The sequence below is a fragment of the Ostrea edulis genome, chromosome 6 (genome assembly GCF_947568905.1).
Source record: "Ostrea edulis chromosome 6, xbOstEdul1.1, whole genome shotgun sequence".
Lineage (NCBI taxonomy): Eukaryota > Metazoa > Mollusca > Bivalvia > Ostreida > Ostreidae > Ostrea > Ostrea edulis.
Genome location: NC_079169.1, coordinates 58,494,769 through 58,510,993, shown reverse-complemented (window position 1 = coordinate 58,510,993; position 16,225 = coordinate 58,494,769). Strand labels below are relative to the sequence as shown.

General features: G+C 34.0%; 1 protein-coding gene across 2 annotated transcripts; it reads left to right on the top strand.

The window, feature by feature from the left end:
* The first annotated feature begins 23 nt into the window (after positions 1-23).
* On the top strand, positions 24-12,444 carry LOC125683088 (RING finger protein 141-like). Of its 2 annotated transcripts, none has more exons than XM_048923854.2 (6): positions 24-160; positions 3,782-3,934; positions 4,113-4,221; positions 5,054-5,226; positions 7,699-7,806; positions 9,397-12,444. In XM_048923854.2, the coding sequence occupies exons 1-6, from the start codon at positions 57-59 to the stop codon at positions 9,551-9,553; spliced, it is 804 nt and encodes a 267-aa protein (XP_048779811.1). In that variant the 5' UTR covers positions 24-56; the 3' UTR covers positions 9,554-12,444. The 2 variants fall into 2 exon arrangements, with proteins under 2 accessions (XP_048779811.1, XP_048779810.1); XM_048923853.2 differs by having other exon boundaries at positions 42-160; positions 3,779-3,934.
* The last annotated feature ends 3,781 nt before the right edge of the window (positions 12,445-16,225 follow it).

The following is a 16,225-nucleotide window of genomic DNA, read 5'->3' as shown; positions in this document are numbered from 1 at the left end:
TGTAAATTCATTAAGTCGTAAAATCTGATCAAAGTTTTAGTTTATGACATCCGAATATGTTGAAGTTTAAATTATCAAATAAAATCTGCGTAAATAAGGGGTCTGATCATGATGAGAGTAGAGAACTAGTTATTATAGTGGATGCTGATGCAGTAAGACTGTAAGTTACGAGTTTTAGTCATTTATATACTTCATATATTCACACCCATCGGTGATCTACCTGTGTGACAATTATTTAGGGCAAGGATGCTAGATTGAAATTAGTTTCGATGTTGGTTGTGTCTCCATCAGAGAATCACCAGTGATTACGCAATACATTGTTTGTTTACTCATGGCCCTATCCATGTTCATGCTATTTTCTAAGGCGCAGGGACTATATACTTCTATCGTTAGATTTAAGCACATAGCTGTTTGTATCTTGCACGGGGATTGAAAATAAAATTTTAATTTATTTAGATCGCATGTGTCACTGAATATTTACTACATAACCATTGTTTACTATGTACAGTATTTTCGCTGAGATCTGACATTAGGGCTGGGATGAAACAGTAATCGACTTATGTGATATGGCTCATTTCTGAAGTTGCGATATTATATTGGGTATCAGGACAACTCGCCCCCAAGACAACTTGCCCTGGATACAACTCGCCCCCTCTTTGGGACAACTCGCCCTGTCTTCAGGACAACTCGCCCCCTCTCTTGAGATAACTTGCCCCTTCATCATAAGTGTTTTCAATTATAATTTTTGGTCTAAATCCAAGAGGTGTAATAGCAAAAATTAATGAATTTGATGGTATCTACACAACAGACAAAAAGACATGTTGACATAAACACCAAACTTCGTGTCTTTTTATGCAAGATGAAAGATTTTAATGAAAATCCAATGTTTGGGTTCAGTAAATTCATCATCACTTTTATGTACATGTAAAATATATAATTTCAGCAGAAACGAGTTAGCGTTTGGTAGGGAGAGTATTAGCTTGGTCTACAGCTAACATAGATGATAGTATAATTATCAATAATATGCGTCTGTTGTTAAATCTAATTGTTTGATTTCCCTCAAGCTGTTATAAATATACTTCAAACGTTAATGTACTCATCAACAGAGTACTTTTCACTTTGAAATCGCCGCGTAAAAAGAATCGGTAAAGCAAAGCCGTTATGAAATTTCTAAAATGGGAATTTTAGGATTTTTCAATGGAAATTAGTTGAGAAACGCATTTAAGATAATTACATGTATCAGAATATTCATGCTTCACATTAACACTTGTGTATACTGTATCGATAAACACACACACACACCTCCCAAAAACACAAACCCAAAATTTTCTCAGTATTGGAGACATTTAATCAATTACCTGAAGATCAGTAAATATAATTTTCCTAGCCAATTGAATAATGAAAAATATTTTTTCTGAAATGCAATACAGGTGACTCTCGATAACTCGGAAGTTCAAGGGACCTTGGTAAAACTTCGAGAAATCAAGAGATCGAAATTCGGAAATTGAAGGTCCGCCGGTATGGTTCAGATTTTACAGTAACCAGAAATGTTAACCAACAAAATCATATGATATCGTTTTGACATGTTTTCCTTCATATTCGTCAGGTACTTTGATATCAAAATAAAAAACCTTATTTTGTATTAATAAAAACATTTCAAAGTTTATGTATTTATTTGTTCTTTAATCATGCTTAGATTGGCATACAAAACCAAGTTCCGATGACGCTTTACTATCGCAAACTAAACAGCTGAGCACAATGTTATGTCGCTTTACCCAAAACAAAAATTCTAACGAATGAGTAAAACGATGTTTTAGAGTAACTTTACACAAAGAACAAACTTGAGAAATTTAACAGTCTGTAGATATCTAAATTATGTATAAAACTTACTCTCTCGTTGTCACGTCAAAACAAATTATAGATTTTATTCATAGTCGGATTATATATATAATTTTAATCATTCCGACTCCAAATCCCTGTGCATGGTGTAAACTGACCAATTAGCCAATTATATACTCAAGTGTGTCACCTCCACAAAGAAGCACCAGCGATGTTTCAACTATGTAAACACCTAATTATCCCTACGTCATTCAACAAAATCCAGGTAAGGCTCAAGCGGAAATTATTGCACGCTTGTGTAACGGTGGGTATACGCTACCACCACTTCGAGAGATCGAGAGTGAAAAACAATGAAATGTGTTTTATGGGACCCAACTTCACTTTGAGAGATCAAGAACTTCGAGAGATAGAACGTTCGAGAGATCGATAGTAAATTTGCTTTGTTATATAGAGAAAAAAATCAGAACATGATATCACTTCGAGAGATCGATTGAGAACTTTGAGAAATCGAAGTTCGAGCCATCAAGAGTCACCTGTAGTTAAATCTGTGTAGAATTTACCATTCGTATTAAAGTATGAAATAAAAAGACGTATCTTTAAGTGTAAGTTTTTGTACAATTACACACACACATACAAAACAAAAATAAAATGTGATAATATACGTATATATAATATTGGGAGCGAGTTGTCCCAAGAGAAGGAGCGACTTGTTCTGAGAGGGGGCAAGTTGTCTTAGGGGCGAGTTGTCCAGCATTCTTTATATTGTACTACAAAGACTAATCTCGGCTGGGTTGAATATTTGGACTGACACCTTCACCGAATCTCAGAGTAGTCCTTCATAATTCATGTCTGGAAATTTACTTTCAGCTTTGGCCGGTTCTAGCAATTAATGTGCACTTTGGTGACAATGCTTTGCACTTCATTTAAGTGATTTGATTATTAAACTAACTTTCTATCACTAATAATTTTGTTTTACTTGCCATCTAGGTATGAAAATCCAAAATGAAAACAGTCACTAAATTTTTCGTTCAAATGATAACTTCCATGGCACAATATTTTATCTCATGAAATTCAAGAGCTCCTATAGCCTGTTTTATCAAGTTACAGTTACTGATACGTTGTATCTCCACATACCTACTTGTATATTGCTAATTTAAAAAAAAAAATGTAGGAACTCTTCAATTTCAGGAGATGAAATATTGCGCTATGGAAGTCGTCATTTGTGAAGGGTATTCAAGATTGTTCAAATGAAGGGTTATGTCCCAGACCTTCAAAGGGCAGATAATCGCAAAAATAGGGTGGGGTCATTTCAGTCAGAAAAGCTTCCTAACATAGTGCAGATTCAAATTTGTTAAAATCATGTCCCCCGGGGATAGGGTGGGGCTACAATACTGAGGGAATCAAAGTTTTACATGCGAATATATAGGGTGTGTATTTGATTTGTTGTATCATTCCTTTCAATGTGTATTTGCCTTGTTTATTTTGAATCATTCCTTTCAATGTGTATTTGCTAAAGTTGTATCATTCCTTTCAATGTGTATTTGCTTTGTTTATTTTGTATCATTCTTTTTAATGTGTATTTGCTTTGTTTATTTTGAATCATTCCTTTCAATGTGTATTTACTTTGTTTATTTTGTATCATTCCTTTCAATGTGTATTTGGTTTGTTTATTTTGTATCTGACATTCCTTTCAATGTGTATTTTCTTTGTTTATTTTGTATCATTCCTTTCAATGTGTATTTGGTTTGTTTATTTTGTATCATTCCTTTCAATGTGTATTTTCTTTGTTTATTTTGTATCATTCCTTTCAATGTGTATTTGGTTTGTTTATTTTGTATCATTCCTTTCAGTGTGTATATACTTGCCTGTTCACTTTTTACCATCAATTTATTTGACTCCTTTCAGGAGATGTGAAGTTGCATTGTATCATTTCTTTTAGTAGAAGCACGATGGGACACGGGAGCAGTCTTCCAAATCCAGAGCACACACTTGGAATTGTGCACAGCAAACTGCGGTCTCACCTTACGCTGCTGAAATGTCTAGCCAATCTCTCATATCCAGACTTCCTTCGTTCTGTTGAAGAACTCAACTCAACGTAAGGTTTAAATTTGTTCTTATAAAGTCCTAGTGTGATGAAGATTTTTGGGCAGAAGAAATTTATCCTTTTACGTTAAAGTATTTCAGTCTGAAAGATCTATTTTACAATAATTGCCTATCTGATTAATCTATTGAAGAATTCAAATTTTCACATCATTTCAAAACTCTTTTCCCAGAACTTCAACTTTCTGTGACAGAAGAGGGAAACAGTTATTATTTTCAGTAGAAAATGGAACAGATTCCTCTATCTTATGGAAAACAACGGTCAGGATAATTTGTCAGAAAGTAAGATTTTGAAAGTGTGCTTTGAAAATGAATTACTGTGGAATCCTTTAGATATTGTATACAGGGGTATTTTCACCCCGTGTTATTTTTGTTTTTCTACACTTGCTGATGGTTTTTCCCCGTTTTGAATTCGCCCTGACACAGTTGTTTTAAAAGAGAGATATGAGAAAAAACAGTTTCGCTCACTCTTAAATTCGCTCGGTGACAATGAGGGTGAAAGGGACAAAAATAAAACAGGGGCGAAATTTTCCCTGTATACAGTATGTGGGGGCGAATTTTCATGGATTGCCAATATTTCACAGTTTTGTTGGGATGTAATTTCTTGGATATAGTTTCTGCACATTGAGGCATATAGATAAATTTTGTATTTTGTTGTGGTGTGAAATTCATGGAATAACCAACATGTACATCTTTGCCAGCTGAGGTTGACATTCCAGGGTGTTTCTTATTTCATGTTAAAGGAGACCCTCCGTGGAGTGTCACCCTTAGCTAGTCCCCACGAAATCCACTAAAATTGAGCCCCCACAAAATTTAATGATTCCAGTTACTGAACATACAGTAATGCTCAAGAGAAAAAAAATTATCAAAGTTTTGTTAATTCCAGTTAGCTTGCTATTACCCAGTTACATGTATGTCATTTTTCTAAATCTTGAATCTCCATCTTATAGCCATCTTCACTAGTCAAGAGTTTTTGGTCCACTCCGCTGGACCGAAAACCCTTGGCTTATAAGTGAAGATGTTTTATAGTTTTATAGCATAGGATTACAGATTTATGTTTAGAAATGTTTCATGTACTCATCGTATCGTATCATTCATTCTCTCAAATTTGAAGGTAAATTCACACTACAACAGAGTGGAATCCCAGAGAAGGTTAAATCTCAAGCAGTATGTAATACTGTACCGAGAGATCGACGATCAGGTATCCAACTTAAATGCCATAGAACAGGAGAAAGGTCACCTCAGCAGTCTGCCAAGCAACATCTGCGCGAGTGCCATTTTTGATGGGTAGGCATTTTATCATTATCACCATTCCAGACATAACGTTATGTGTAAATTTGATCAGAAGTTATAAAAGATCCATCTAATATGTTATATCTAAATAGTGTATAGGAAATATAAAGTTCTTCATTAGCTCACATAATAAAAGATCCATTTATTATGTCAGGACTAAACAATATCTTGGGAATCTTAATTTCTTTATTAGCTCATATAATTGAAAGTTTAGATATGAAAGGTTCGTTTACGTCATAACATACCAGTGTCTGGGAAATTTAACTTGTTTATGAGCTCGCATGAGTGGTCGGCTTAAGTGAACTTTTCTGATCAGACTTTGTTCATTGTAAGTCACTGTGGTTGCATTGTTGTTCACATGTTCAACCACACTACAAAGTATCCATAGGATATGGGGACTCATGTTATGAATAGGAAGGGTATTTAAAAAGAATTCTGAAGAACCAATGTTGAAGAAAATTCAACTTTTGCAAGAATGCTACCTTGTGTAGATCAGATTCATGTTTGTTCAAAATGTGATCCCAAGGCATGTGACCACTTCAGGAGAATAAAGTTTTACATAGAAATGTGTAGGAAAATTGTCATTGCTTAAAATAATATGCAAGTTTCATTATGTATAGTAGATTCACATTTGTTCAAAGAATGACCATCAGGAGTAGAATGGGCCACAAATCTGTTCAAGGCTGAAAATTTACATAGAAATATTCACAAAAATTCTTCTAAGTAAGCCATTAGGGTACAATGTGTCAAATTAGTGTGCAAGCATCCTCATTTACCGTGCGAGGGATGACCAAAGTGTTTGTGGACAGTGGTGTTTTTGTAGTTTAAATGGGTTTAGATCTACATACTGTACCCCGAAATTTCAAATCAAATTAAGTCGGTTTTGAATGTTTTCACTTCAATGAAAAAATTGGTTCTCAAAGGTCACAGAGGGCTTGCATGGCCCAGGGTGAAAAAAGTTACAAACTATGCAGTTAAGTTTTTGAATTCAAATGGTTATATTATTCATGAACAGGTCAAAACTAGATAAAAATCGTGATGTAACAAGAACAACTGAAGTCATTAGTAGCGGTTATTTGAGGAAGAAAGGAGATTTCAAGAAAACACTGCCAGAGATATGTATCTGAAAATGCCTGAAAGAGCAACATCAGCTATCTGAACAGAACAGCATGTATTGATAAAATTCTGTGTTTACCAAGGGGAAATGCTTTATATAATGAAAGAACGGAATAATCAGAATATATCTAGATCATTGATTTACAAGGAACATAAACAGTTTTCAGATGGTATGTTCAATTTGAAAGATACTGCAAGGAGTGGAAGACCACTATAATGTAATGAAAATATGAAATCTTGTATGCATGACATCATGAAATACAGATGCCTTACGGCGTGAGAAGTCGCATCTATTTATTATGTCAGTAAATCTTCAGTTTTCGATCTCCTCACCTAGGACAGTGAAGTGTGCACTACTGTATTTGACTCTTGACAATGATGTGATAAGTGTGGGCAGATAACTAGGTTGAAAAATAAAGTATACTCATGATCGTAACATTTTTTAATACAGAAACGTCGATCTGGCATAATGTCGGGCTGCTTGTGTATACAAAGTATTTTTGCTGTTAACACACTTAAAAGTATTGATCATTGCTTTGATATTTGCATATTTTCATTATCTTGGCGGACTCTATACTGAAATATTATTTCACAAAGTTGCCACACTCGTTATCATGAAGAGAAAAATGGCAAGTGTCCACAAATTTTTTGGACAGTCCGCGTACTCAAATTTATCAAAAAATTTAAACCCACAGACAGGATGAGACAACAGTAGGGGTTTCAAGTTTTGCCTTGAAATATGCTGATGTAGGAAATTTCTTCAAACATTTTTTTCTCAAGAAGCATGCAGGTAAATAATGTTAAATTGATATCCAACCATCCTCATGTAAATAGAAGTTTGTGAAACCATGATGGGGCCAGGGTTATGCCACAACAGAAACATCACTTGCATAGAATAGGAAAATTCTTAAAATCTTCTCAAGAATCATGAAGATATAGTGTTCAATTGTTCAATCCATGATGCCTTGGATCATTGTTAATTGTCTTTTTGATTTGCCGTGGGGTCAGAATGTAACCACAGTAGGGTTTAAGTTTTTATCATTATGACTCTGGTGAGCACAATGGCCTATGGGCCTTTTAATTATATCCCGTACTATGCATGAGGGCATGATTTATTGGTTTGGCACTTTCTTGGTGTCCCGATGTTTGTCAAAATAATTGATCTTGTCTTTGCAACTCCTCTTCGATGAATTCCATTAAATGCTTTTCAGAACAAAGGATTTGTATATCATCAGGAAACTCTTATCCAACTCAATTTAATAAAAGTGAATCGAAGAAATCTGAATTTTACTTTATGGCTATGGTTGGGTCTCAGTGAATATATAATACATGGCATTGTCTGTGTTGCAGGGTCGGGCCCGAGGTTGATGACAATGAGTGCTGTATCTGTATGGAGAATAGGTCGGAGATCATGCTTCCCTGTGCCCACCAGTTCTGTGAGGGTTGTATAGATAGATGGTAAGTACTGAAAATGTATAGCAGGTTTCATTTACTGAATTGTTTAGTCCATAACAAGATTTACACTTGATTATGATTAAGATTGATGTGTTTCACAATCAGTGTTGCATGCTTTCAGTATTACAGTATATTACTCGTACTTTGGTAATGATCGTAAACTGATGCAGTCCAGTGTGCACAAATGACAGAAAATATTATACTATTGTTGGGATTTATGGAATTATGAAATAATCCAAGAAACATGATATTGACCATTTTGACCAAGCAAATTGAAGTCTATATCAAGGTTCTTGGGTTGATGATTCCTCAATCTAATTAAAATTAGATGTTAGATCCGCTTACATACTCGCTACACAAACTTGTGTAGCAAGTATGTGAGTGGATCTAACATCTATTTAGATTGATGATTCCTTATGGGTCAATGTATGATTGTTTATCATATGGAGATCATTATCCCAAGAAAACCATCAAAATCTAACACGCTGTAGATGTCACAATGCCAGAAAATAATAATGTCGACTCCACAATGAACAATAAGGTCGATTTCACAATGCAAATCAAACCATTTACGATCCAGGGATGACTTCATGTGAACACTTGAGAATGATATAGCAATCCAAAAAAAACATATACAAAGGAAGGATTGGACTGCTTGTAATGATTTATCCAAAGAGATTTCCTTTAGTTACAACCATTGAAATGCAGGAGTATAATGATGAAAAATAATTCTTCTCAGTGATGTAATGATTATTGCTGACAGTGGATTATCATTAGTGGTGGTTATGTAATGATTATTGCTGACAGTTGATTAGTGGTGGTTATGTAATGATTATTGCTGACAGTTGATTAGTGGTGGTTATATGTAATGATTATTGCTGACAGTTGATTAGTGGTGGTTATGTAATGATTATTGCTGACAGTTGATTAGTGGTGGTTATGTAATGATTATTGCTGACAGTTGATTAGTGGTGGTTATGTAATGATTATTGCTGACAGTTGATTAGAGGTGGTTATGTAATGATTATTGCTGACAGTTGATTAGTGGTGGTAATATGTAATGATTATTGCTGACAGTTGATTAGTGGTGGTAATATGTAATGATTATTGCTGACAGTTGATTAGTGGTGGTTATGTAATGATTATTGCTGACAGTTGATTAGTGGTGGTAATATGTAATGATTATTGCTGACAGTTGATTAGTGGTGGTTATATGTAATGATTATTGCTGACAGTTGATTAGTGGTGGTAATATGTAATGATTATTGCTGACAGTTGATTAGTGGTGGCTATGATTGCCCTGATCAGCTAATAATCAATAATTCTAATCAACGATTGATTAATTGACTGTATCTTGTTTAACGTCTCTTACTCACCGACATTTGAAGCATGTTTGTGAGGGTGCAAGGTGATGAAATATGATAATGAGGTTGGTTAAGCTCACTCTTGGTGAATGAAGGTAGCAAACCATTGCTAGCTGTGTTGCGAGGGCAGAATTATGAAAGATTTCTGGATATATGGTAGTCAAAATTTCCCAGAATTATGTTCAGTGGTACCATCAACTTTTATATTTTTCGTTCTGATTTTCTGTAGGAATGTGACCAGCAAAACATGTCCCATTTGCCGTGAACGGGTAGAAAGCAGTGACGAGACCTGGGTCTTAACAGAGAAGCCAGATGACCTTGAGTATGAGACAGAGGTCAAGGGTTACCTCGTAAGCTTAGCAGACAAACCTGGGCATAAGACATGAGGCTTTTGTTTATTTGATGAAAAGGAGTATGATTATATGTACATGTATATTTGTTGGTGTATGTGACTAGATACATGTATATTTAAGTCTGTATTTTAAACTTGTTTCTTATTTTATGCGAGTCAGGTTGATAACATAGATACAAATAATCATGTATGATTTTCTGTGTTAAAATATTTTAACAGTATTTATTTTTAAATCATGTACATGCAAACATACAAAATTGCACTTTCCATCTTTTTTGTGTATTTATTTTTTTTATTCATTATTCATTAATCCTTAATCTACAATTATCCATTACATTAATATAGGACATACTCAAATTATTTTACAGATATCTGTTGAATGCTTTATTGAAATTTTCTGTTCAAATATATTTTAATACACATATCTTGTATCCAGAAATGCAATTGGTATGAGACTGCTGGAAATTAGATTTTTATGAGTGCATGAAACATTGTGAACATTGTCAGTCATAAGAACATTTTAACAAGCATTGTCAATATCCCTTTTACTGATGATTGCCTCATTAGGGTGCCATGTATTCACTCTGTTACATGGATATTTTATTTTAACTGTGCATTTTCAGTCAGTCTTTTTATTTTTGGTTTGAGTAGGTCAGAGATGTGCATAATTACTTGTGATTAAAGTTTTCCACATGCATGTATTTTTAAAGCATAATGTGAATTGTTTGTTTATATATGCCCCTACCATCAAATGGTATTGTGTTGGCCCTTTCCGTCAGTCTGTCATTCTATCTTAGTTGTTTTCTTGGTTTGTTTGGTATTCCTGGAGATATTTAAGTGATTTGTAGTGTGTAATACTTGTACTGATGAGTTGCGGATCAGTTTCAGGTTTGTTCCAATTGACCTTAGACTTAGTTAATACAATACTAGGACATTGAATGTACAGGTTTCTTTTCACTGTGTTTGCCGATATTGAACTGATTGTTTTGTGTCAAGTAGTGCTTTGATGACTTACAGATCAAGTTCAAATTTCATTTTGGTTTAAGAAGCCTAGTGGTGACAGGTTCACATTGCAACAGGAAGGACAAACTTAGAATTTAACATTAGGTAGTAACTGTTCATTCTCTATAAGCACCCAGCATTAGATGTGAAGGGCACAGGTCTTTTGGATATGACCTTAAAAAAACTGAGGTCTTGTGTCATTGTGTAGGCATTTGGCACAATAAAGAACCCTAAGCACCATAGATAGGTCAAAATTTGAGACACTTCACCCCAAAGCTGGTGACCTCAGTACATAAGCGAAAAATTTCTTTAATGGGACGTAAAACAATATACAAAATCACTTTTATCAAAATTAGTGCTGTTGGATTTTGAAAATGGTTAAAAATTCAGTTTTCAGTTTGTTTCCCACTGCTCTTGAAAGTGTGGAGTTAATCTGCCATTTATATATGTATATTTAGTTGGATGAATTATATTTCAAGTGTGCTTTTTTTCTAGTTCAGCAAAAAACCCGAACCATCATTGAATTAGTTTTTCAGACTTTTCACATGTAGTGTGTAAGGTGTGGATGTTACAAACACTCATAATTGACTGTTGTACCAAATGACATGGTAATTCTTTGACTATAGTATACACAATAACTAATGGGCATTGATGTCATTTCAATACATCTAGTATAGATTCATTACTATTTATTCATTGTGTTCAAAGGTTTGGTAAAAAGTAGTTTCATCAGACATTATAATGGTGCATAAACTTTATATATCTTTTTTTTTTATTATAAAATGACTTATTCTCTTTGTCTATGGAGACTGATTTAAGAGATACATGTAATAAACATTATAGTTAAATTTTTGGAGTTAATATGACGCAATTATCATTAGTTTACATTAATTGTTGCAATTCTTCCCAGTAGTGATGTACATGTATTGGTATGCAACAAGTTTGACTATGTATGGAATTGATATCATCTCCCTAGATAGAAGTTTTCAGTGAAATGTAGGGGATCAATTCTCTTAGATGTCTGGGAAATACTCTTCCAGTGTTGTTTCTATGACCCAGAGGTGGGTGAATTTCCAGGGTATTGCACTTTTGCAGAATGAATAATAAAAAACCCCAACCCCTTTCACTTTTTAGATATCGCTGTCCATATCAATTCATTCTTAAAAATTTCAATTTCAATATAATTCATATCATGTTTCAAATGTAAAATCTTGGCAGTACAACAAAAATTGGTCCTACAAATTTAAATGATTCAAAATTAATTATTTGCAAGTTAACAAGATTTTTGATGTTTTATTTTGCAGAAGAAGCACATGATTTTTCAATTACTTTTATCATGTTTAGTGTAATATGCAGGTGCTTGCATAACATTTTGTTTTTTAAATGTAAATCGTTTGTTGTAATGATGTACAGAAAATAGGAATCATGAAAATATAACAAAAAATGCTAACAAGTATACATGGTATATTATGCATCTGCTATTTCATGAGAGAAAGAGAGTATTCACAGGTTACACTAAGTAAATGTACAGGAATTGTACAAATGTATGGAAATTTTTGCATTGTTTGTGATTACTTTTGTTCATGTGAAAGTGTTATGAATTGTAAAATTATCAAAATATTAGTCGTCAAGGATTAATTTACATTGTACCACAATATTTCTGATACAGTAAATGTACAAGGTAGTCCAGGTACTTGGTAATACTGTGATGTGTTTTTGTCTCCAAGATGTCAAAAGTCTGTTGACATTCTACAGTCTCTCTGTGACAGAGACATGTCATTTTATGAAATTGTCTTGTTTTCTCGAGTTTTACATAATCTTTCTGACAAAGGGAGATTACTGTTGATCGAGCTGATGTGATCAAAATGTTACTATTGTCTTAAAAACAGTTTAAAAAGGAATAAATTTTTATAAAACAAGTAATATCAAAGTTTGTGATCAAATCTTGGGTATGGTCACTGCTGTATGGTTATCTTACTTTCAAAGCAAAGAAGATCCAGGTTTTCATGTGCCCGTTATATTCTAACATGGTCCAGTTGGTGTTACATTTTCAATGTATCAGGAAGGGAGAAAATGCAAGGGACCAGACCGGGATTAGAACCAGGGTCCCCCGAATCTATAGTCAGGTACTCTACCAACTGAGCTATCTGGCCACTGGCAATCGAACCCAGCTGGCCGCTATATTCCTCCCTCCTTAAATGTCTTTACACCTGAAGACATCAAACCAGGATCTTTTATCCCCTGGCAGGCATTTTCACCTGTCATTTCCAGGGGCTGGTCTATGGCACCAAATGTAGTATATATAGGAGAGAGGAGAAAATCTTTGGCTGGACTGGGATCCAAATCAAATTTGGGACCTCTGCATTATTAGTCAGGTGCTCTAACCACTGAGCTACCCAGGCCGATATCCAGTCCGTATAGCCCTAACTACTACATCAATAAATTTTTGGTTTGAGAAGGTTTTTGGAGATATTATACATGAACATAATACTTTCTGGTTGTATGTTTAAAAAAACATCACCACAACAGACTAGAAACAATTACCTTATCAGAATTATTGAAAAATAATTCACAATTTTGGTTTGTTGAGAAATGCAAAGACCTTTAAAAATTTAATTTCTCCTATGCAGTCATTATCATAGATATCATTAATGAATGGGTTTTTTCCCAGATAAATTGGCCATCCTAATTTTGACCAACACTTAAGATTTCAGTTGAAATGCACTGTATTCACAACAGAACCAGACTGTCAGGAATTATGGCTGTGGGAAGACATTGGTACTTATTATCGGGAATAAATCGGCATAGAATCTTGGATAAATCTGAGGCTAAAACAGTACCTTTTGAAAAGTCTCTATACATGGCCCTTATAACTGGTATAGAACTGTACAATGTAATTTTAGTGATATTTTGTTTTGAGAATTATCTATTGATTATTGCAGTTTTTTTCACCATTGATCAGAAGATATACAACAGGTTGGGAAGCTAGAGGACTTGGTATATTGTGATTGTACTGGTGATATAGCCCCCTAAAATGATTCATGTGTCAATTAATTTTAAAGCAAAGTGCAACTTTCTGATATAAGTCATTTATAGAAATTTGCACAGAGTTTTAAAACTTGGATGAAAAATCGATACAAGTTTTTGTACTTCTAACCTTACCATAAAGTGCATTGGAGATGTAACTCTCAAAGATCAAGGTTTTGTTCTCCAATGCAGTGAATGTTATTGAAATGAAAACAAATGCTATGATATGTGATGTTTTCAAGGTAAATATGATGACTGAGGAAAATACTTCATAAATGATTCTAACTATGAAATTAAAAGGGATGGCACAAAACTTGTCTTAAATATTCACACTTACTAGGGACCAGATTGGGGACTTATCATACCTAGCTCTATGGACAGAGCATGTTGCTTATCTATTAAGGCAGGGCCTCCGTGGCTGAGTGGTTAAAGCATCACGCTCAAAATCACACAACCTCTCACCTCTGTCGGCGTGGGTTCGAATCCCACTCGCACCGGTAAATGAGAAAGTGTCCCAGCTTACTTTTGGAAGGTCGGTGGTCTCTTCCCAGGTACACTGTATCTGGGTTCTCTCTTCCACCAATAAAAACTGCGCACCAACAGATAACTGAAAAATTGTTGAGTGGCAGAAAACATCAATCAATCTATTAATCTGTTAAAGCTGTACATTCATACTGTTTATCTTAGTATTAGGAATTGAAGGATGCATCATTACGGAAAATCAAAAGTTCATACATGTACAACCTCAGCCAGGCACACTTTAAACAAATTAACTGTTAAAGTCATTTCAAAGAGTAAAACCATTTCACTTCCATCAGCTGAATATGATTCATTATTGTACACATACAGCTGAATTTAACACCAGACTGGCAGGATTCCCTTCAGTTACTGAGATTTAACACCAGACTGGCAAGATTCTCTTCAGTACGTCAGTTACTGAGATAACGATATTTAACATCCGACTGGCAGGATTCCCTTCAGTTACTGAGATAACGACATTTAAGGTATTCCATGTATAATGAAAGGATAATGAACAATTTTGAAGGATTTAGATCAACATAAATGTTCATTGTTAAATAATGATGAAAGTGAAGCAGATGAAATTCACATGACTGGTAAATGATTAGAAGTTGACATTTTAGCACTTAAGACTTTTTGGAAGAGTTGTCTGCCCTTTGTAAAAAATAAGAAAAATCTAATTTTCTAAAAATGTGTGTGGTCAATGATTAATTTTATTTCATATTTTCATTAAGAGAAAGTGTATGTAACTTTCTACCAAGAAATTTGTATGAAAATATAATTTCTTTTTAAAATATTGTAATAAAAAATGCTTTTCCCATATACTTCAATGTTAAATTCTAGGTGAAATAAATCAAGCAGTAAACAAAATTTTTAAAATTCCTATGGCGGATTATTTTTATTTGATGAACCCTTCAAACTGATACCATGATTACAAAAATTCCACCATCCATTTATTAGATATGAAATATGGTTATTATACATTGAATACCTTAACACCCAACTGGCAGGATTCCATTCAGTATGTCATTTACTGAGACAACGATATTTAACATCCGACTGGCAGGATTCCCTTCAGTACGTCAGTTACTGAGATAATGATATTTAACATCCAACTGGCAGGATATACCCTTCAGTTACTGAGATTTAACACCCAACTGGTAGGATTCCCTTAAGTTAACGAGATAATGATATTTAACACCCGACTGGCAGGATCCCCTTCACTTACTGAGATTTAACATCCGACTGGCAGGATTCCCTTCAGTACATCAGTTACTGAGATAACGATATTTAAAGGGAACGTAGGGTATAAAAAAATATTTTCACATTTCAAATACTAAATATTTAGTAATTAAGTCCACTGGTTATTTCCATTTGATTTTAATCTGTTGTGTAGAAATTGGCTATTAAATATAGCTACACATCATCTGCTGGAGGCTGCCATTTTGCAAGATAAAGTTATCGCTCTTTAAGATATTTCCCACAATCCCATCTGTTTATGACGTATACCAGGCAATTGCCTCTCAGTGAAAGCATCTGATCATGTCTGACTGCAAAGGATATCAAATAATGATGAGGAATTATTAGCAGCTTCAAATGAAAACACTAGTGCATTGGGATAAATTGATGAAAACGACACTCTTAATTCTTAAACTTTTAATTTTGTATTCTTTATACAGGATTGTTCATTATCTTCACTTCTTCATTTGAACATTCCTTAGCACATATGATGGACAATGACTGGGCAATTCTATCTGTATATGTTGCACAAAGTTGATTTATTCTTCAATATGGATTGAGAGTGGGATATTTTTGTCACTATTCATGTCTTCATTGAGCTGAAAATATAAAAATGAAATCAAACCATTACTTTATAACTTTAGTAATGAATTTTCATGAAAGTGCATGTACATGTACATGTATTTCACACAACAAAGAGTTTATTTTTCATAGTAGTTTTCTCTCTTTCTGATTTATTAGTACATCTGTTTACAAGAGAATCTAACAATGTGAACCTGTATACAGCACAAATCAGTTGATTATCACTACACCCCTGCAGTAATTACCACATAAATGTCAAGAATTGAAAGATTAACTGCAAAGGGGGAATTCAAATGACCTTGGTTGTAAAACTTTGTTAATCATTTAATAGAGAAGT

Excerpts from the sequence above, each read along its gene's own strand:
- LOC125683088 (XM_048923853.2), top strand. The coding sequence starts at position 57 with ATGTTGAAGTTTAAATTATCAAATAAAATCTGCGTAAATAAGGGGTCT. Across the intron at positions 4,222-5,053 it reads TCAGGATAATTTGTCAGAAA|GTAAATTCACACTACAACAG; the intron begins GTAAGATTTTGA and ends TCAAATTTGAAG. Across the intron at positions 5,227-7,698 it reads GCGAGTGCCATTTTTGATGG|GGTCGGGCCCGAGGTTGATG; the intron begins GTAGGCATTTTA and ends TCTGTGTTGCAG.